The 21,831-nt window shown below is 43.7% G+C and overlaps 1 protein-coding gene across 1 annotated transcript; it reads left to right on the plus strand.

Annotated features, from left to right (window-relative positions):
* The first annotated feature begins 1,616 nt into the window (after positions 1-1,616).
* e2f2 (E2F transcription factor 2) lies at positions 1,617-15,278 on the plus strand. The gene is made up of 7 exons (XM_066717495.1): positions 1,617-2,420; positions 9,381-9,483; positions 10,168-10,387; positions 11,572-11,733; positions 12,042-12,156; positions 12,702-12,894; positions 13,452-15,278. Exons 1-7 carry the CDS (start codon positions 2,157-2,159, stop codon positions 13,697-13,699), a joined length of 1,305 nt encoding a protein of 434 aa, XP_066573592.1. The 5' UTR covers positions 1,617-2,156; the 3' UTR covers positions 13,700-15,278.
* The last annotated feature ends 6,553 nt before the right edge of the window (positions 15,279-21,831 follow it).

A 21,831-nucleotide genomic window follows, 5' to 3' on the forward strand; every position in this document is an offset into this window, starting at 1 on the left:
CTGTGTACATATGTGTGTATATGTGTGTGTATGTGTGTTTAAATGCAAGAGTTCTGCCCAGAAATCTTGCTTTGTGTGACTTTAATGGTTTTGTCACGTTGAGTTGAGTCTAATAAGGACCTATTGATTTTATGAGGCGAGGTATTTTTTAAAATGCATTTCACTTGGAGCTGCACTGAGCATGTCCTGTTTGAGTCTCCTCTCGTCTCTGTAATTGTATTCAGTCCTGGGGAAGTGTAACTGCTGTCCACTCAGTGTTTACACAGTGTCAGGAAAACCTGTTGCAGCCTTGGCTCACTTCCCCTGAACTTTGCACCACTGATGCCTTCGTACCTTTTTGCTGGAAAAACTAATTACACTAGCGTTCCTGTTTAAAACAATGTTCCCTCTATGCCTGCAGCTCATGTCATCTTCAGTCAACAGAACCCCCCACTCAGGGGAAGCTGCTTCTCCCAAGATCACCGGGGGGGCTGGGGGGCTGGGGGGCGGGGGGACGACTTCCAAATGGCAGAATAATTGAGAACTAAGTCAGGAAAGAGGGGAGCTTGCTTGAGCCCACCGAGCATTTCATAGAGTTACCAAATGACAGACACAATGTGACCGAGGGGGCCTTCACATGACTGGACCACCAGCCACCCCCCACCCCCCATCCCTCACCCCATGCAAGACATCAGAAGGGGCCCCGGTATGCCTTCTTCGCCTCCCCCAGCCACTAGGAGGAATGACGCCCATTTTCTGGGTATTGTAGTGTGCCAGAAACAAAAGATTAGTGTATTTTGGTAAGAAATTGATTAATCTTCCCACAGAATCTGAACGATGCCAGGCTGAGTTTATAGGGCACGGACTACCCACTCTCGAAACACAATCATGACGTTACTGCGCCACAGGATTGGGTAGGAGACACATTAGATTGAGCACATGTCCCTATTGAGAAGTAACGAATGGACAGGAAGAGAGAGAGAGAGAGAGAGAGAGAGAGAGAGAGAGAGAGAGAGAGAGGGAGGGAGAGAGGAATAGATGTGCTACAATTGTTAAAGTATCAACAACACACAGACACAAGATACAGTTCAAAGTTCTTACACAAAAGCATAGAAAAGCACTATAATGTGTGTGTTAGGTGGCGGTGGGGGGGTCCTTTTGACTAGAGAAAGACAGAGTAACACAAGGACACTGAATCGGCACAACAGGCATAAAAGAAACAGTCCTTAGGAAGTTTTAAATAAGCGATCTCAATCTGCTCTTTGGCACAATTTCTCATAGCAAATAAAATGTGCACTTCCTCGCCTATGCTCTTATGTAATGGATTTGTACAACTGCTGCATTCCAGCGAGCCCAGGGTTGTTGATAAAATATACTGCATTTGATCCAGTTTATTTTTTTCTACAAACCACACAGGCTTTGAGCCCTCTTGAAACAACTAGGTCATGTTTACAACTGCTCCGTACGTGGTGAGCCTGTCTCTTTAAGACGCACAGCACGCTGCTCAACAGTCCTATGCAAATCCCGGCGATTCCCCGGCTCTCTGGCCAATCAGCGCTGCGCCCCAACCGCGGGAGATCCGAATTTCGCGGGACGCACTTTGGCGCTAAAACAGAAGCTCTGTGATCAGCTGGGGGAGTTGGAGTGCAATTTAGCAATAGCAGAGACCCAGCAGAGCTATCCGTCAGCTCCACTGAAAATCCGAGGCATCCTGCACAAAATACACCTCGATCAGAGAGTCCAGCCCGGCACAGGAGAACCGCAGACTCTCCTGATTCCGGACACATGAGTATTGGGGCGAATCGGAGGTGATTTCTGGGGAAAAGACGGAGTTAAAGTTGACGTTTCAGTTGCACTTTGTTGGACGTACGAGTGATCCATATACAACGCTGCTATGATTTAATGGATTGAAAAAAGACAGAATAAAAAAGAGCTGCAAATAGACCACATTCAGAATATCTCGTGTGTTATTTTGTGCACATTTTAACATTATATTCTGCTCTGAAGTGGCTGTTGTGAATTGCAATTGTTCATTTCCATTGCATTCAGATTTCAATCTATTTATAAGTACAGTACTGGTAAACATCCTGGACACCAAGCTCGTTAATAATAATAATAATAATATAATATAACATTGCAAACGCCTGGGCTGCTGTTTTCGTGCAACACAAGAGAAGATGATGCGGATACCCAAAGGGCTTTCTCCGGCTTCTGTGAGAGGCGCCGCCGGACACTCGGGTGCCCAGAAGAAACTCCTATCCGGGGTCAAGACCGAGTTCTTCAGCACCGGCCTCTCTAGCCCCACGATTAGCTCTGTACCGGCCGGGTACTTCAACCAGATCTGCAACACGTCCACCACGGACCAGAGGGCGAACTGCCTGTACACGACCCCGCATGGACCCGAAGCCAAATCCATCAGATCTGCCTCCGGGAGACTGCCGGTAAGAGCCTGTCATTCATGCATTGCACCACGGCCGTGCACACCGACTGTGTTAAAGTCCAATTTTAATGCATCTGCTTTGAAACCAATACAAATGGGGTAATGCATGGAGCTCGGGCAGGGCAGCCCAGCACAGCCGAGTTGGGAGTTTTAATGTTTTCTTTATTTTGCACTTTGCAATCGAATTAGTTGCATTATTATATTCTTTGAAATGCAAATTATAGGTTTATTGTGAATGATATGCTGGCGTTGATAGATGGGGGTGGCGTTGCACTTCATACATTGATCTGCTCAATAAATGCTGTGTGTGCATCCGAAACTGAAAGCGTGGGCAGCTGTGTGTGCTGCTGGAAAAGTCCAGTGCGAGAGTGGGAATGGGAATGGGATGGCGTGAGCTTTTCGCGCTGCTAATGGGGGGGGAGGGATGTCCAAGTTTGGGGCTGTGGGCTCGCATCCCAGCTGTTGCAGTCCCCCTGTGTGTGAGAGAGAGAGTAGAAGAGAGGGATGCGAGGATGAGTATGTCCTCTGTGGGGGAGGGGGTACCGTGAGAAGAACAATCCACACACAAAAACTGATGATGGCTGTGCTTATCCATTGTGAGGCATGGCTACCTCCACATGAGAGAGCGAGGGGGGTGTATGCAGTAGCCATGGAAGCTGGGGGCAGTTTTCAAATAGTTTATATATATATATATATATATATATATATATATATATATATCAGTCAGGAAATGTTTCCTTGTCATACAAACACTATCTGACCTAGAAGGGTGGGTGCAGATATTTGAATGTGTAGTAGCAGTAATGGCATAGCTGATGCTGCTGGATTACATATGGAGTGCCTTTCTACCCACTTTCCCAGTAAATATACCATTCATGCATTTGAGATGGTTTGTTTGAAAAGTTGTGCAGCACTCTCCCAAAATGGAGAATAATTATCAGGCATGAACTAATCCCAAGTTCACATCCTCACTGCCCACCTGCTCCAACAGCGCTCTCCCCCGAGATGAAACAAAGGCCACAATGTTGATACTGGCACCTGCTCTGGCCCGGCACCCCCTCCCAGTCGACACAACCTGTTCCTGTCAGTTCAGACTGGTTGGTGAAAAAAAAATGCCAGGGTCGAGTCCTGGCAGTCTGCAGCCAGCGTGCATTGAAGAACAAATCAACCACAGGTCTCCGATGTGTGTGTTCATCCTATGAATGGTTTTGTCAAATATAAGCCTTTAGGTTCGCTTAATTTCAGTGTTCAGGCATGTTTTAGTTTTGCTAGCATTAATAATGTGCAAGCCGAGGGATATGTCCTGGTCTTGGAGAGCAAAGGGTTAAGGCTGAAACAAAAAAGTATTTCCCCCAGTTTTTTCAATGTTGCTTTTATAATATTTTAAGATGGTGGTATTGAGTGCATAATTGGTGTATCACATTCTCGAAAGAAAGAAACCCATGGCAATAGTTCACCTTTAATTGGATTAGCAAACTGAGGTGAACAAGCAGGGTTCCTAGAGTACATTATGATGTTGTGCAGAACCCCCCAGTTATTATTCTTACTAGGAAGTCCTCTATTGATAAGGACTGAATTTTATTTATAATTGAATGGCGATATTAACAATCAATGTGATCTCATAAAAGATTGTCATCATTACCTGTATACAAGTTTGCTGTAATCTGTACAGTCTTTACACTCAATTATCTGTTAATTTGCTCCTGAACGTGACCAGGGTTATCTTCCAGTCCCTGCCAACATATCTTATATAGTACAATTGTTATACAAATGCAGAGGCCGCTCTCTCTTTGTGTTCATAGTTTTTTCATTTAGCTATTCATTGTGAATTCTGGTCATTTGAAAAGTGACTCAGATTAGTTTTGTGAGTGATGTGGTTATCAGACGCTAATTACTCCTTAACTGCATGATTGTTATCACAGTGTTTTCCACTCTGCCTAAGGTCCATGTTTGAACATCTCTGTTGTTAATGTTTCACAGAGTTTACTAAGGATGAAGCGCAAAGAAAGTTATTTGTGTTGAAACGGACAGACATGCCACCGTGTAGAGGTGTAAAGCTTTCTTAGGGCAAAATTCTTATAATCTTGCCTACCAGGTTGAGTTTTCATCGTGTTTTACTACTAATAAAACCCAGCCGTGTTATTCATTTTCAGGGTGCTAATTTAAAAGTCCCTGAAGGCTGTTACAACTCTGGATTGTGTAATGCGAGCTCTCCCCTTCTTCAAAAACACACGTGTGCCATAAAATCCATTCTGTAAACTTTCCTTCCGGGACAAAGATTTGTAGGTATGAGGAATTTGTGGTCCGACAGAAACTCGGAGTAGAGGTTTGGTTTGAGAAATCCAGCCATTTTGCATGACGTCTCAATGAAAGGAGTGCAAGAGTGAATAGGTGAGGGCTTCCTATCCACCACCCCTGGTGCTGCGGTGCCTGACTAATGCCTTTGGTCAGTGATATGATAATTACCACTGGGGTATCACTAATCCTCAGGTTGACCCAGTTTAACCTGACACCCTGGGGTACGATGCCTTTCAGAGGGGGATAAAGGCACTCATGTGCGATATTGGCCACCTTGCCCGTTTGGTAAACCCCAGCCACTGGAATACCTCTCCAACCGCACCCCCCGCTGAGCCACTGAATACCTCTGCCCCTCCCTCAGGATGCAGCGGTGGACGATCTGCCATTTCTGACATGCAAACCCTGACAGAGCAGACGTGGCTGTGGTTTTTTTTTTAGGAGCAGTTCTCTTACATCACCAGCAACACATAACAGCAACACATTCTTGTTTCTTTCTTTGGGAGGGTCACAGTGCTTTGAAAGGGTTTTGAAAACCTGTATGTCTGATGGCCCGAGAAGATTATCTGGAGAATCTCTGTGGCTTCTGGAAACAATGATTTGATCATTTGATGGCGTCGGCTGATGCAAGAGGCATTCTGGGAAGGGAGTGAGCTGACGCATCAGCCCAAACTGACATGACAGTGGGGGGATGGGTGCGAAAGGTGGAGTCGGTGTGTAATATTTTACGTTCAGGTGTGTTGCTAGATAAACAGGTCCTTTCAGTGAAAACCTAAGCTTAGTACAGAAGGAGTTGATTGTCAGTAAAATACGTTTTGTTTTTCTTACTCGCATCTTTTATTTGATTTTAAAATAATTAAATCCATGGATGCAACTTGAGTTTTAATTAATAAAAATGTCACTTTTGTATGTATATAAACAAATGTATCATGGTATAGCTGCATTAATTGTCTTCATACATTGTGCCTATTCTTTGTTCACCAAAAGTAGGTGTTTCACTTCTAAAACTTGGCAGTGAAATTTCAGATTCAAGCCAAATGTATTGCTTGCCTTGTTTCAGTTGACAGTTTTTCAGACTCCAGTGCGTGGGGGTAGCCCTACCCCACCCCCCACTCTGTACCAGCCTGGTCATTAAAACACAAACCGATCCTCTGAGCTATTTTAAATGGCACTCGCTCTATTCTAGCACAGAGCGTGTTGTATTACTGGAAGAGGGGGTGCGGGTCGCTGCTGTGGTTTCCTGTGGCTTGTGATTTTGAGAAGTGCCAGGTGGCTTTTTGTGGCTCGTCATCTCTTAATCGCGTTGTGCAATTAAGCAATCACGGCCTCGACGCCGACACTCTCGTGATTGGTGGAGTCCATCTTGAGAAGGCTCTGTTCCCATGTGGCACTGTGCTGCGTCAGATAGATGCACACACCTCTCCTATGCCCCCCATCCCGCCGGCTCCAGCCCACACACCTCTCGTCTCAACGCCCCGCGGTGCGCTTTGATCAGCGTCCATTTTGTGCCGAGTTGCAGCCAGCTTAATTTAAAGGCCCGGGAGAGCGTCTTTGAGCTCGACAATAATACAGTAATATCTTCATCTTTGGGGTTGAACATGGTTTGCACCGTCCCGCGATTTCATCGGTTTGTTTTGTCTTTCGGGGATGGGCGCTTTTTGGATCCAAGATTTTGTTCTTGCTGGATCTGGGAGCGTCTCGCAGGTGTGCTGTGGGGGGAGCAACCCAGGCTGATAAAGTCCACTCTGCCCTTCTCTCACAGTGAACCACAGGGTCACGTTCTCCTTGTTTAAACACAGCAGTTGCTGAAGCCGTGGTGTCTGGAGGCTGAGCCCATTTATGTTTGTGTGTAGAAAGGCCATATTCATTAAAATGGATGACCATGCTAATGTTATCCCTTTTTTTCTTTTCTTCTTGTAACAAAAGTGTCACCTAAAACTCCCAGGAGGTAAATCTGTAATGTTCCTGTAGGCAATTACATGTGTTACGTTTTCTTTTACATTATGTATCAGGTCCTTTGTTGCTTTACTATTGTGTTTCTAAATGTTTCTAAATGTCTTTCTGTACTGCTAATAAACTATTGCTCTGCAAGAGTGAGTGCAAAGAAATCTGCCTATTTTGACCTGAGTGTATAAAACAAAAACCCTGCCTATGTTCACCTGATCTTGCCGTCTTTAAAAGGTCTTCAGTGCTTTTAGTAGGGGTTCTGAATGCCATATTGCTTTGGGTGATGTCAGCAGTTTTGTCAGTTTCCTTTTTCAGTATTTCTCACCGCTCTCCTTTTGCGTATGTCGTTGCTGTGAGATCGTTCATCTGGGCTGAATTTCTGAGAAACGGACTGATCTGAGAGCTGGGCTGGTGTTTTCAAAACCACATCTAAAGCAAGCGGCAGCACTGAGTGATACAGGGGCAACTCCACAGTAATATTAACACCGTACTCTTTCTCGATCCACAATACAGTGGCGGCAGTACATTTAACTAGACTTGACAGTCCAATGACCCGAGAAGCGACCTTTTACAGACTCCATGGTGACAATATTAATGAACTGCTTGTAGTGATGACAATAAGACTCCCCTTTGAGTCTTAAATAAAAAGATTTGGGTCATGTTAAGATACTTACTATTTTATCCTGCCTAACCTTACATTTGACATTTTCAAGTGCCCCTTTTTTGCTCTCACATCACAGTTTGTGCGAGAGTTTCTGTAATGGTCTCAGTTTCTACACCTGGCCTGTCTTCTGTCTTTCTAATAAACCGTTCAGTCCATCTGGTCTCTGCATTCTGGATTTCATAAGTTTTCAATTTCAAATCTGGTTTTAATCAATCAAGCCATAACCTTTCTTGGCTTTAGAGTTGGAAGTGATGTTATTGTGCACATATTTGTTATCGCACATTTAAAGGCCCTGTACCGGGGATCTGTCTGAACATACACGCACTGTACTACCAGACTTACCTGCCGGTCCCTCCCAGTCCCTCCCCTCGGATACACACCACACCTAGCGTTTGTGTTTTTCTTTGCCCTTTATCTCTATGTGAATGGCATGTATGCCTTTTGTTTGTTTTTTGTTCCTTATTTTCTTTCCGGAGGATCACCGAAGGGCTTCACGAAGCGTCTTTGCTCTGTGGCGATGCGGTTTCGCTGGTCGCACCTGTTCGAGGCCCCCGATGTAAGGAGCAGGTGTGCGGTGGGGATTGAGGCTGGGGGGGCGGGGGGCGGGACAGAGCCACCCCCGCCTGTTTCTCCCGCCAATTCAACAGACAGTCTGAACTGTGCAATATAGTTAACCTCATGAGGGCGGCCTGACTTGTTGAGGTTGTTTTGAGTCGATTTGCCCTGCAGCTTTTAAGTTTATCATCCCCTGGTGTTGTGTGGCTTGTGCGAACCCTCGAGTACAGCAGCCAGCACGAATAGGAAGAAAACTGCAACCGTTTTTAAATTCTGAAGTTATTACAGAGATTTCCATGGAATATCTTTTGTTCCTTTCCCTCCACTACATCTTTCCTCTTTTTATTTTATTTTACTATAAGACAACTGCACTGTAATCGCCAGTGTGGAATTCCCCTTTGGCCACGTTTCCAGCATTGCACTAGGTGGACCCCCGTTGTCTGTCCGCCCCTCACTGCCAAAGCCTCCAACGCGGCCAGCGAGAATGTGTTAAACGCCAGGGCCACGGTGGGGAGCCAAGTACACTACACACAGGGTCACCGGTCCGCTGGCTACAGGGCTGAGTGACGGGTCTGCGGTCTAGGCTTCATCAGAGGGGGGTGAGAACTAAACGGGAGGATCACAGATCCAATTAAAAAGAGCCCAGAGAACAAAGTGGGGGACTTCAGGAGTCCTGAGCTTAATCTGGTTTGCAAAGTGCCGAGACCACAAGGCAATTAGAGATCAAACCCCTTCTGGCCCTCTCCTCTTTTTTTTCTTTAACGATCCTGTATACAAATATTTTGTTTGGCTTTGTAGTTTCTCCTGCTGTATCAGCAATGAACATTTGAGTTTTATTTCTTCTTATTTACACACTTTTATTTATATATAAAAAGCGGTTTGGCTAATCAAAAGTGTGCGTGTGTGTGTGTGAGTGAGGTCTGGGTCAGGTGACCTCTAATTAACTTGCTGGTGAGACGCTGCCACTTGCTGTAACGTGATCGGAGGAATGCGAGAGCCCGCCTCTGTGCGGTATGCTGCCAGATAAAGCAGGAGTTTCACTTCTCGGCGGCTGGCGGGCGATGGTTTAGGAGCTCGCCGAGCAGCAGGCCCCACTCCTGCCCTCAAGTGTTTAAGGATGTGGCTTTGTTCAGCAAAGGTGGGAAAGTGGGGGGTTTAGCACTTGAGACCTTAATCTAAACAATGCTCTGTTACTTGAGCTTTTTTTTTTTTTTTTTTCTTCCCCCCCTTAACTGCAAGCTGCCTTTAAACCTATTGTGTGGGAACAGGAAGCTTTCCAGTCTGCTGTTGAAGAATAGCAGTTCAGGGATGTGTGTGTAAGTGTGTGTGTTTAGGGTATATTCAGCTGTATGATCAAATTGAGAAACGGACCCACAAATATTGTGGACTTTTTTCTTTTTGGTCACTTTAATTAAATGCACCCTGATGTTCTGCTGTATATATGTGGTCAACTAGGATGTGATTTTCCTGCAGGGTTTAACCAGTGTCTCTCTTTCCCAGGCGAAGAGAAAGCTGGATCTGGAAGGCAATGATCCCCTTTATCTGCCAGACTTCCGCACCCCCAAGGGAAAGTGCAAGACCACCCGAATGCCCAGCCCCAAGAGTGAGTGCACGCTTTGAACCTCCCCATGCTGGGATCCCGGCCCGTGTCTGAACACCCACTCCAGAGAGAATGACTCTAACCTCTCACTGAGCCGCAGAGGATCTGTCCTCTGAACATCACACAAGCAGCTGTTTCTTTGACATACTCAAACCGAAAGTGTACGAGAGTCGATTTTTTTCCACGGCTTGAACAGTTCTAGGTGATCTACATTGTCAGAGTTAGTGACAGAAGCAGCTATTTTCTTTTCTCAGCTCTGAGGGTGTTAACTTCCACGGTTCAGATATCTTTAAAGCCCACAATGACTCCTCCTGGTTTATATCTTGGCTTCCCTCTTTGCTGTCTTCTGATAAGACTTTGGTCTTTGAAAGATTGCAGACATGTAGATATTGGCACACTTCATGAAGACTAGCCTGCGTTGGTCATGATAAGGAGTAATTAAGCTTCTATGATTGTAATTTAACTGCACTGGACCTTATGTAGACCGCTCCCCCAGTTCTGTCCATGACTCTTTGTTGCCTGAAAAAGTGAATAGCATTTTAAAGCAGAAGTCTTTTCACTAGTTAGTTGATTATACTGACACATTTCAGACACTTTTGACTGTGTAGTTCTGTTTTTCAAATAACTGGCTGATAAACTGAGCACGTCTCACTTTGACCCCTTCTCCACTCCGTCTCTCCCTCCCAGCTCCCAAGTCCCCCGGTGAGCGCACACGGTACGACACCTCCCTGGGGCTGCTCACCAAGAAGTTCGTGGGCCTGCTGAGCGAGTCTGCGGACGGCGTACTGGACCTGAACTGGGCCGCCGAGGTGCTGGAGGTGCAGAAGCGGCGCATCTACGACATCACCAACGTGCTGGAGGGCGTGCAGCTGATCCGCAAGAAATCCAAGAACAACATCCAGTGGGTGTGAGTATCCCAGAATGCAGTGCATCTCCCCCAGGAGCTGGAGCACGCCACCGAGAAATAAATCTGTTGGTCAAATATGCAGTGCAGGTGTGTTTGCTCGTGAAATTATCCAGGAACACTCAAAATATCCAAGATAAAACATGTAAACATTGACAAAACACTGTCTAAGTCCTTCAATAATGGATTCCTACATTTTGGGGAAATTATATATGTATCCCCACCGGAATGTAGTTGGGGGCAGAGATGTTGAAATTCATTCTCATTTCTTAATTGCAGAAATAAATGGTAGAAATAATTTGAGAAGTGTGTAGCCCGTAGTGTAGCGTGTAATTTAAACCACAAATCCCAAACTGCAAAGAAGAGAACCTTGGACCAAACTGTTCACAGTCTCCAGTTGAGGAAACAATTCAGAAGATGTTTCAATAACTGAGAACATAAGTCAAGCCACAATAAAAACTGTGACATGGAGGCAGTCTGTAGAGTTAAGGCCAGTGTTAATTTTTTGATAAGTGACGTATTCTGAGGGCTGCAGTCGTTTTCCTCTCCCTGGGCCACACTTTTAATGATTGGTCCGAATACACGTTTTGCGATGCCTTCTCTTTGCTCTTTTGAGCTGAGACGGGGGTTCGAAAGCTGTTAAAAGCTGGACAATTATATTAGTTGTGTGTGGGGATGGGTTGCTGGCAGTAATGCAAATTTACATTGTCTTTTTATCTCCTGTAGTTAACATTCATCCACTTCCCTGAATGGGGTCGTTAGCAAGTTTAATTAAAACTACAGGGTAGAATGTTTGAGTGTGCTGATTAGGATTATTGGTTTTTGTGCCTAATGTTTTATTTGATTTATTTTGTTGAATGCTTATCAATCTTTAATGCGCTCTGTGGCTGCAGGGCGCTATACAAATAAAAACTGATTTGTTTTTTGAGGGGTGGAATTTCCATTCCAGATTACAGTAGGTTTTATTGGTCTGCTGTGATTTGAGGGGGCCGTGTGAATTGGGGGTTTGTGCCCAGAACGTGGAGGGCTGAGGGGTTCAGGCGCACATGACTGTTGCGCACAAGCTACTCTGCTTTGGTTGAAGGAGTCGGGGAGAAAAGGTATATTGTCTCGGGGTCGACCCGTGAGCGACGAAGGCTCGACGTTAAAGCTCCAATTCCAATCCCAGACTCCCTCTCTCCCCGCAGGATGGGGGGGGTGTTCGAGAGCTCGTCGGCGGCCTCGGAGAAGCAGCGCGGCCTGCGGAAGGAGCAGGAGGAGCTGGAGCGCGCGGAGAAGGCCCTGGACGAGCTGATCCTCTCGAGCAGCAGCCAGCTGAAGGAGCTGACCGAGCACAGGGACAACCAACGATATCCTCTCACTGCGGGGGGCTCCTCTAGGGCGGGGGGAGGGGGTCTCCGTGGGATTGCACAGCCTGTTATGGGAGCTAACCCCTCAAATCCCACTTGCATGATAGATGGAATTTAGAACATGGCTGCCTTTCACATATTTTAAATATTAGCTGTACAGAATGCAAGTTATTGGAAGAGGATTAATTACAATTAACACACACACAGCGTAAGATTACTGACCGCGAGGTGGGCGCCCTTCATTTTAAGATCCCACACAGTGATAGGGGCTCAATGTCACGTCTCTGCTCTCCTTCACTCCTCCGTACGCTGGGCTATGTGACCTATCAGGACATCCGCTCCATTGCCAGCCTCCAGGACCAGACGGTCATCGCTATCAAAGCCCCCTCGGAGACCAAGCTGGAGGTGCCGGAGTCCACCGGAGTGAGTGTGTTTGTTCATGCTCTCCAAAACCTCTTATTTCACTTGTGCTGTCGAGGATGACCATTGAAAATAAACAATAAAGGTTTGAAAGGGTTTACCTGAATGTACCCAACTCCTTTGATGTGTCCATTAGGGACGTCTTTTGCCCTAATGAACAAAATACCCTGAGAGGTGAGCTGATGATGGTGTCTTAAATTTAAATGAGTTACCGGACAGAATTGATTGATCTTGTTGTTTTTGAAAATGTGGAACCAGGTAGTTCAGGGAGGTTAGTCCATTAGTGTGTCCTCATTTAAAAAGATACATAGAAATGGCAAAATCTACAAGACCTCCATAACTGGGCTTTGTATTTGTGTGGGACACTGTGACAATATCACTGGAACTCGGTATACTCTGGGGGGATCATTTTCCTGTGTTTCTATCACCTGTTGGCAGTTCACTTGTCCGAGCAGGGCGGTGTGCCGGGACAACCCCGTCTCTGAAACTTGGAGCTGCTCCGCACCCCCGTAACATGCCTGTCATCTCCTGTCCTGCGTTCTCCCCAGGACTCCCTGAAGATCTACCTGAAGAGTAAGAACGGCCCCATCGAGGTGTACCTCTGCCCGGAGGAGGGCCTTGATGACAGTAGCCCAGTCAAAACCAGCACCCCCCAAAAGGAGGAGTACCCCCCAGCCCCGGCCCCATCAACCCCGCTGCACGCCACCATCAAGCAAGAGCCCACCGAAGGGCAGGCGGCAGGTGCTTGACCATTCTTTGTTTGCTTTGTAGTTCGAAAAACTCGTTTTTGACCAGAGCTTCAAATACATCTCGAGCTGCTGTGTGTTGATTGTATACAGAGGGTGGGTCGTTTTCCCCCTCTCTCTTATTTGTTTAGGTCTTAAAGTGGCTTCATTTAGTAAAACCTGTACATCTGTGTGTACCTATATCTATATATGTATACCAAACAAAACTCTTTAATATGTGCATGTATATGGTTGTCCTGCAGTCTTATGCACTTCCTTAGGAATCTCACTGCAGCTTGTTTTCTGTGCCGGGCGAACAAGGCAGGGCAAAAGACACCGAGGGGTGCTGAGAGAAATGCAATCTCAGGCGTGGCTCAACGCCGAGCCAGGTGGTGCCGGTGCTTAAACATTTGCAAAACATTTAGTGGGGGGAGGGGTGGCGCTTGCGGACTGATTTCCTTACGGCAAACGCAAACAAAGTTCACCTTGTAACGCGTCGGCCACAAACATCGGTCCTGTGCGGTTCTGTGGACCCGCAGATTAATGTGGTGTGCGCTCGTCTCCCCCCCACAGATCCCAGCAAGCCCGCGCCCACAGCCTGCACCCTCCTAGATGTGGAGGGGATCCTGGGCCTGCCCCCCAGCCTGCTGCAGATCACCGAGGACCAGCTGCCCTCCACCTCCTACGCTTCCGACTCGGCCCCCTTCGTCAGCTTCTCCCCCCCGCTGGACCAAGACGATTACCTGTGGGGACTGGAGGACGGGGAGGGTGTCTCGGACTTCTTTGACACCTACGACCTGGGGGACCTGCTCAAGACCTGAGCACCGCAGAGGGACGGTCAAAGAGCTGGCTGTCACTAACTGTCTGGCCACCCACTGTGACTGCTGAAGGTGTTTTTAGTGTTTTTTTGGTTTGTCCCCCCCCCTTTATTTTTGTTTTTATCCTTTTATAAAAGTTCTCTTCTCTAGGAATGGTTCCTGAAATGCATCAGAACTCTGGCACTGACACAAGGTATTTCCTTTGCATCTCTACTGATTTTGGCCTTTTGGGCAGACGTGATCAGCTGAAGATTGGTTTCAAAATGCTTCCAGTCACCTAGAGAAATGTGGACCACTTCATCTCAGGGTGGACATTTGACTCCACTTTCTCCTGCTACATTTGTGACAATTTCATTATATAATAAATGACAATTAATTTATTGTGACCACTGAGATGTCAAAGAGATCTTCCCTTTGAAGGACAACCTAGATGTGGATCGGACACTGTCCCCAGCATCCCTTGGAACAGGCGATTACTGCCAATGAACGCGTCTTGACCCAGTGGACTTGCTCCGATTTGTATCTGAAGGTTTTCCAATTCTGGTTGTGTAACCAGTGCTTTTTTGTGTGAAGATTTGACTGCTCTACTCCAGGACCTCAAACCACAACTGGAGTCGCCAAAACTAACCTAAAATAAGGTGCCTGGAACAGGTTAATGATATGTTATGTAAGTAATGAGCTTAATCAAAGCTCAGTCACAGAAGCAGATGAAGCCTTGGCTAGATTGCTGAAGTTCGCACTGATTTTAATGATAATTGCCTGTTGATGTTTGTCTGGAGGCAGCAGTGAGGGGGGGGGGGAGAGATTTTTGCTTGAAAACTGCACAGTGAAAGACAGTTTTACCGCTTCAAAAAAGTGAAACTCTTTGAAGTTGTTCAAGATCGTTCATCATGGATTCATTTCCCGCTCAGAAGTTAGTTGCGGGCTGTTGTCACAAAGATAACACTATACCACTCAATTCTAATCTAATCTATTGAAAAGATATATATTTATGGATATATTGGATATATTTTTCATAATTTATATTCAAACCCTTTCTTGCCATGAAATGTTTTATTATTATTATCACTGTTGGTAATTCGATATTTTGGACAAAGTGCGGGCCATGACTTGCTGAGCAGAGGAGTTTGTAATTATTGCGCAATTGTGTGTGTTTTTATTTCTTGATGATTGACAACCAAAACGAAGAGGGCAAAAAAAATATTCTATACATTGTTTTGTTTTTTAAACTGAGCTCATAAGAGGATTTCAGTTTAATGACAGGTGTAAGTTAGTGAACTGCTTTGGTGGATCATAATCCTAAAACATTTCTGTAAATTGTATTTTTGTGCCGCTATTTTCCCCCCAAAAAAGACGATGACAAGATGATGTCATAATGGTAATTCAGGAACTGTGTATATATACTTTTATTTTTATATAGGCTCCATTACTGAATTGGTAATGGAAGGAGATATTATTTCTGTACAGATAAATACACAAATAGTCAATAATATTTCACACAGGTGCTAATAACTCAGTGATTTTAAAATTCTAGGAACAAAACTCAGGATTTTAAAAATATTTATTATATATATATATATATATATATATATATATATATATATATATATATATATATATATATATATTATATTATACACACATTTAACCACTAGATGGAGATATTAGTCTAGTTGATTGTTACTTTTTAATGTCCCTTTAGCTTCGTTTTCCATTTGAAATTCATTCAAACTTGACAGCTGTTTTTTGGTTGTTGTTTTTTTACCCGTTCACTTCAATTCATAGCTTTATTCATTCCCTATGCCAACAGACAGAAAAGTAACCTTCGGTGTCTGAATAGAGAAACACAACTGTCAATGCTCACCGTACCGTTTGGTAGAGAAAAAGCAAAAAGCTTCACGAACAGTATATTCTGCATGTAATTGTAATGTCTTGTTGTAAACGCTGGTTTGAAATCATTATCGGGTATTTTAGTGCTGTGATGTAACTGTCTTTATTTCCAAGCCTGCAGACTGAGGGAAGCTCCTGCCGGGCTCCCTGGCTTTACCGGCGGCCCAGTAGAACCAGCTGGTAACCAGGATTTCTTTGTTTATATCAGGGTGTGGATGTGCAGTGTTTTTATATACATTTCTATATAATAATAACACTGTGGTTCAGTGGCAGCTAGGTTACTTTTGAAGTTTTAACCTCGTTGGGAAAAGCTTTAAAGAAGAAAAATTGAAAGGAATATCTTGTACATTTTGTATATTTGTTTTGCAATTGTAAATAGTATTTTGTGATTGATTTTGTTTTTGTTATTGAAAGGAAAACTCGTGTTTTTATAAGCTATGTTTCTGTGAATTGGATTTGGGCGTGTGCGTGTGCGTGTGTGAAAATACTGTAGATCCTTCCTGGCAAGGTGATTGAAAATCCTAACAGCACAAAGACGACTCGGCTGAGTTTTCTGCTCGGCTGTTGCACTGTGTTTCATCATGTGTTGAAAATGAAAGGTCTTTGGGGAATTTCTCTTCCATTTCAAAACTTGCGGCATTACCAATGGAAATCCTCACTGTGAGGTCTGAAACCACACTATAGAAACCAATAGCATTAGGATGTCTTTACATACGACTGGACTTCCAGAATTCTCTTCTATTCTATTCTATTTTTTTTTGCGGAATTATGATGAGACTTAATATATCAAACCACAAAATCTGTTTTTTTATATATATATATATATTAATTTCCACCATCTGAAACCAAATGGCCTTTAAAAATGGAAAGTATTGGCAACGGTAAATACTGTTGTTGGTTTCGAGGGGGGCAGGATTGCTAAGGTTGATCTCTGATCGTACAGGATCATCCTGAGATGACACGGCAGGCTTCACAGATGTGGGTAATTGCTGGGGGTTGACGGTATTCCAGACCCTGCTTTGCTGATGCTTTTTGTCTCCTTTCCCACTTCCTGAACGACGGGAAACGCATTGTGGCAGGTTGATGCCCTAATATTTTGACTGCAAATGTAATTAGGCTCACCTGTCACACATAAATGCCCCCCCTCTGATCCAGTCCTGCTTGGTAAAAACCTTGGAGTCACTCAAAGCGGCAACGCCGAGTCTTTGAGGTCAAACTCCAGGTTTGTTTTGGTCTCTGATTAGACTGCAGTGTTTAGCTTTAAGCCATTCCAGGTGCCAGTCAAATCATTTACAGAAGCTGATCAGTCTTGGATTGTGTTTGATTTTGTAGGTTTAATGTTCAAGTAAAACCTTCAGTTTCTATGACGGGGGAACAATGGAACCCTTATACCCCCACCCTTCTCTCATTATATACCATCGGCAACGTTTGCCTGCATTCAGGAGATCAGACTGTGAATCCCTCAGGTCTGGTACTTTCTTCCAAAATGTGTTCATAATGTCGGCATTTGTTTTATATCACTCTGTGAAACGTAACAATATTTTTGATTCAGATCATGACCCCTCCACTAAATCGACATCATCCGCAAATTGATACAAGACAGAAATCCAATTAAGGAAAATGTTTTACAGTTTTAGTTGACTAAACTAAGACAGACACTTAAACTCTGTCCTTGGACCAAATGCAGAGCTAAACTTTTAGACAATGTCTTTGTTAGATCCACAGACTGAACTTCTGTAAATCCCAAACTAAGCGGACACTAGTCCGTTTTACATGACTGGGGACCTAGATTGGCTTTCCGTCTGTGTGAATGAAACCTACTTTGCCTTGAGCCCAGTGGCTAAGAGAATGGGACTAAATTGGCCTCTGACCAGAAAATGGTAAATTAAATTTAGCACAACTTTCACATTGTACTGTACGTGACAGACTATGAATTCCACGGTCCTGAAGGAACATATGTCATTTTTAGTGTGTGTGATGAGAAAAGGTGTTTTTTTGTTTTTGTTTCCATTTGCTTATTTTTAGTAGCTTTAATAAACCCTTTGTAAAATTGTACAGAATTTTGTATTTATTAAAGAGATTTTTGTTCTTAGTATTTGTAGTGAAAGATGTCGTTTGCCCTCTTTTGTAATACTAGTGATATTTTTTTAAAGAATGACTGTATATCAAAACATGTGGCACTTACTAATGTTATGTTTTATTTTTTGCTCTTGTAAAATGTTGAAATAAAGTACTGAAGCCATGAATTTGAACCTGGGATAGATCCACATTTGTCTATTTATTTTCACCCTCGGGTTCCTTCTCTACGAGTATTGGATAGTATCTAGAAGTGCTGGTGTCTTGTTGTCCTCCTTCTAAGACTGTGTCCCACTCTGTGCTGACTTTATTCAAGTGTTGTACCAATCTCCTTTATATCCCTCTAAGTATTGGGTGGAACATATCCAACTTAAGCTCAGAAATCCTCATTGGGAACAGACTCCACTGGTGAAGTTTCCTTTGTTGCAGGTTTGTGCCCTCAACATTTCAGAGAAAACATCTGCTAACTGGATGCCTCGTCCTAAAGGCCTCGTCATGCTAGCACTGTGGTCAATTCATCCCCAGTTGTTCATGTCGGTGTTTTCGCACTGCCACTCAAACACGCAGGCTGGACCAAGCCCGTTTTCAGCATTCTCGTCTGTGTCCCGTGTTTCACGACTCTGACAACTCCGCTTACGAGAATCAACCGTTTGTTTTTTTTTTGTATGGTTTAACAAGTTGATTTAATCTCAAGTGGACGGGCTGTAGTCTGTTTCTAGTTCTCCCCTGAGTGCTGCATTAATCATGTTTTCATTAATCCTGCTTTTCCATTTGAAGTTTGAAGATGACCAATGCTTGGGAAGAACATTTTAAACAGTGGTTGCTAAGGTGGAAATTCCAAACTAATGATTTTCCTGTCTGACATTTTTTTTCCACTGCCCTCAAGGGGTCAAAGGTTAAATTGACTAGATAAGTGTCAGCATAGTACTATAAATAAATGGGGGGGGAAAAATGGGTTGTCCTAGGGTCAAAGGCCCATGAGGTCAATGCTAGCATATCAACTGGTATCTATTTTTTTTTTCTTTCAAGATATGCAAGAAATCGGGGTCTAAACTTTTTTGAACCACCCCTGAATATTTCTGAATGTGGGTGGGGGATCTTTTTGGTAACGTCATTGTTGGAGTGGCGTAATGACGTCTGTTATTTCGCTAACCTGGAAATCTTGTTGATTTCACTGCTAAAGTCAAATGTTGACTTGCATTGTGTGACGCATTGCCCTTCAGCTCGCTCGGTTGCGGCAGCAGTGACAGTCAGGTGTGGATTCAGACGGTGAAGTGAAAATAAATGAGTCATCTTTTGAGGAGGGGTTTCCTTGGCAATCTGTTGACAAAAGAATTGTCTTTGGAGCTGGGGAACTGAATGACTCCATGGCTCCTTCAGAGACCTGTGAGAATTTAAATGCCTAAGATCCACCTATTCATGGAATACTACAGCCTAGGAATTGTGCACGGTGGGGGGAAAACCTTCGCCACCACAGCTTGAAGATTTCCTCAGATAGCGAAAGACGTCATGAGAAATTCAGGTTGCCAGCAATGCTATGAACGTCATTCACACAGGGACTTTGTGGTGCATTTTTTATTGAGTGCCAAAGCTGTTGGTATTTGTTGATTCTTGCCACATTAAAATCATATTTGTTTTAAGATTTACTGGAATTAACATAAGAAAGTGGGGTTTCTGAAAGTTGTGTCCCCCTCCATTGTGAAAAGCTACAGGAGCTGATTTTTAGCCATGTTTCTATACTCTTCAATACATTACTTGCTTGGAGAACATATATATAATAGAATATAATCTTCTTTGTGCACTTTCCTCCAAAAAGGGGATTTGAGAAAACATCAGTCATCGTGCAGGTCGGTTTGCTAGGCAGGTAATATTTAAGTTTGTCTTTTGTCCTTTCGTTAGAGAGCAGGGAGACTTCAAGCTCTCAGACAGGCAAGGACATGTCCAGCGTGCTGTGAAGGAACAGGAGTTACATGTGTGTGTATATATATATATCCTGGCAGCAGGATCGGGGATAGATCTGCGCACCTTCCCTTGCCTCTTTTTTTTATTTTCGAACAGTCAGGGGAAGGAAAGACTAAGATCGCACCCTGGGTGTGGACTCGATTACATTTAATAACCACCTTCGCCAAATGAAAAGCATAAAATTCTCATGCGGTTCACAACAACCTAGTTGGCTTAGACATTAAATAAATGTATGTTTTTTTTTCTTGTTTGTTTTGGGCACATTTCAAAGATGGACGCCTCAGATGGCAAGTCCATGTATTTCAAACCGTCAATCCAAAACAGTGCATTAGTCCAATGTTCGTTTATTTTCAGTCAAATGGCATTTTTGTGACTTCACAGTGTTTAGGTATACAATGGAGAAAGTGAGACTGGTGTTTGTTAAGGCAATACCATATGGATTTGGTCCCATGCAGTACTCACGGTTTAAAAGCTTGTAATACTGGATTGGTTGAACAGTTTAAAAGAATGAGACCAACAAGTACAATAGTACAGTAATGTTTATAGCAGACTGTTGAATTTGCACTGAAATAATTGGGTGTATTTAAAGGTTTTGGGAAACACCCAGTAAATACCTAGATGTTTAAAAACAGCAGCCCTTCAAAATGTCAGATTTGTCCACAGGACTCAAAGACGTTTTCTTTCCTAAATTAATCCTCTGAAAATGGGAACACCCTTGGAAATGAGAACTGAAACAGGGTGTTAGCGCAACTGTAGTCTTTAACTGAATATTTATGTATATCAGTCAGGACAGCAGGTATTGTGGGTGAATTAAGAGTTTGTCAGAGCCATTATTTGTGTTTTGTTTTAAATTTCTACTTGCTGATGTAAAAAGATGTTGCCAAAGACCAGGGAGACAAAGTGAGTCACAAATGTCTTTGTTTCTTTCTTTTTGCCAAAACAGTGGCAGTAAATCGCATACTATTTCTTTCACAAGAGGTGCAGCTTGTAACCATCACAGAATGACATCCAGAGAGAGAATGATGTAGCTCAGACCAGGAAAGAGCAAATCATGGATATTCCCTTCTGTGTAATTGCAGGATGTTGACAGAAGAAAACATTTTAATTGTTAGATCAGTTGGAAATTAATTACTTAGGTCGTGTTATAAATGAACTGGTTGTACCACAGACAGCAAATTGAAAAAGTCCAATACGATCCCCCCTTTTGCAGACACCAGAACATAAGATAGGTCTTAGACAAGATGATTACTAGCTGTGTGATCCTACTGTCTGAGCCAGCCATTTCCTGAGTGATCCCAAAACGTCTGAACCCCAACTTCATGGGGCAGGTGGTTTGTCCCAGGTACCCATGACTCTTTGCCAAAAAGCAAGTGCTTACAATGTTGAGGTTTGAGAAATACATTACCCTCTTACACATGGAACACAACTGTGAAACTTTGGGATGCAGGGAGTATTTTGAGAAAGTAATGTGATTAATTTAAACTAGTCTTTTTGACAGTTACAACTTCGTATTGTGTTTACAAAAAGATGCGGCTGTGGTGCTTATTAATCTACATGTCACAGGATATGAATAAAACAGACAGAAAACACTCTTTGGATAAGACCTAGAAATACAGGAAACTTCTTGTTCCCAAGGCCTGTGATTAAAACCACAGCTCGGTACTGTGCCAACAGTCACTTGAAAAGGTAAATGTGAATTATGCCCTTGTGAAACTGCACGGGGATTCTGTGGAATTTGTGTTGCTAAATTTAAGAAATTCAAAGAAATGGGTTTTGCTGCCTTGCTGTGTCCAAACTCATTAGCTTGATTGTCATCCAAGCAGGATGCATCTGACCTGTGCATCCTATTATTGATGCACACATTTTTTTAAGCCTGCAGAGGCATGTTGGTGAATTATTAACTGTGAATTATTAACATTTAAAAACTGCTAAAAAGAAGGAGGAGCTGTGAATGTAGAGATCGTTCTGAAGTGCAAGAGCTGTTCCACAAAACGAGCTGAGTGTTTAATATGTGCATATTTCAGGGGGAAGTGGTGCGTAGATGTCGCTTTTGATACATCACCATTTGGGTGAAATACATCAATAGCAATTAGTGCATCTTATAACCACGGAAGACCTTCCCTACATAACAACTGATGGCAGGAAACTGATGACAGACCAAGAAACATAGCATACTCCCCTATATATTTTAACAGCTATTTCATGCC

This window comes from Amia ocellicauda, chromosome 11 (genome assembly GCF_036373705.1).
Source record: "Amia ocellicauda isolate fAmiCal2 chromosome 11, fAmiCal2.hap1, whole genome shotgun sequence".
NCBI lineage: Eukaryota > Metazoa > Chordata > Actinopteri > Amiiformes > Amiidae > Amia > Amia ocellicauda.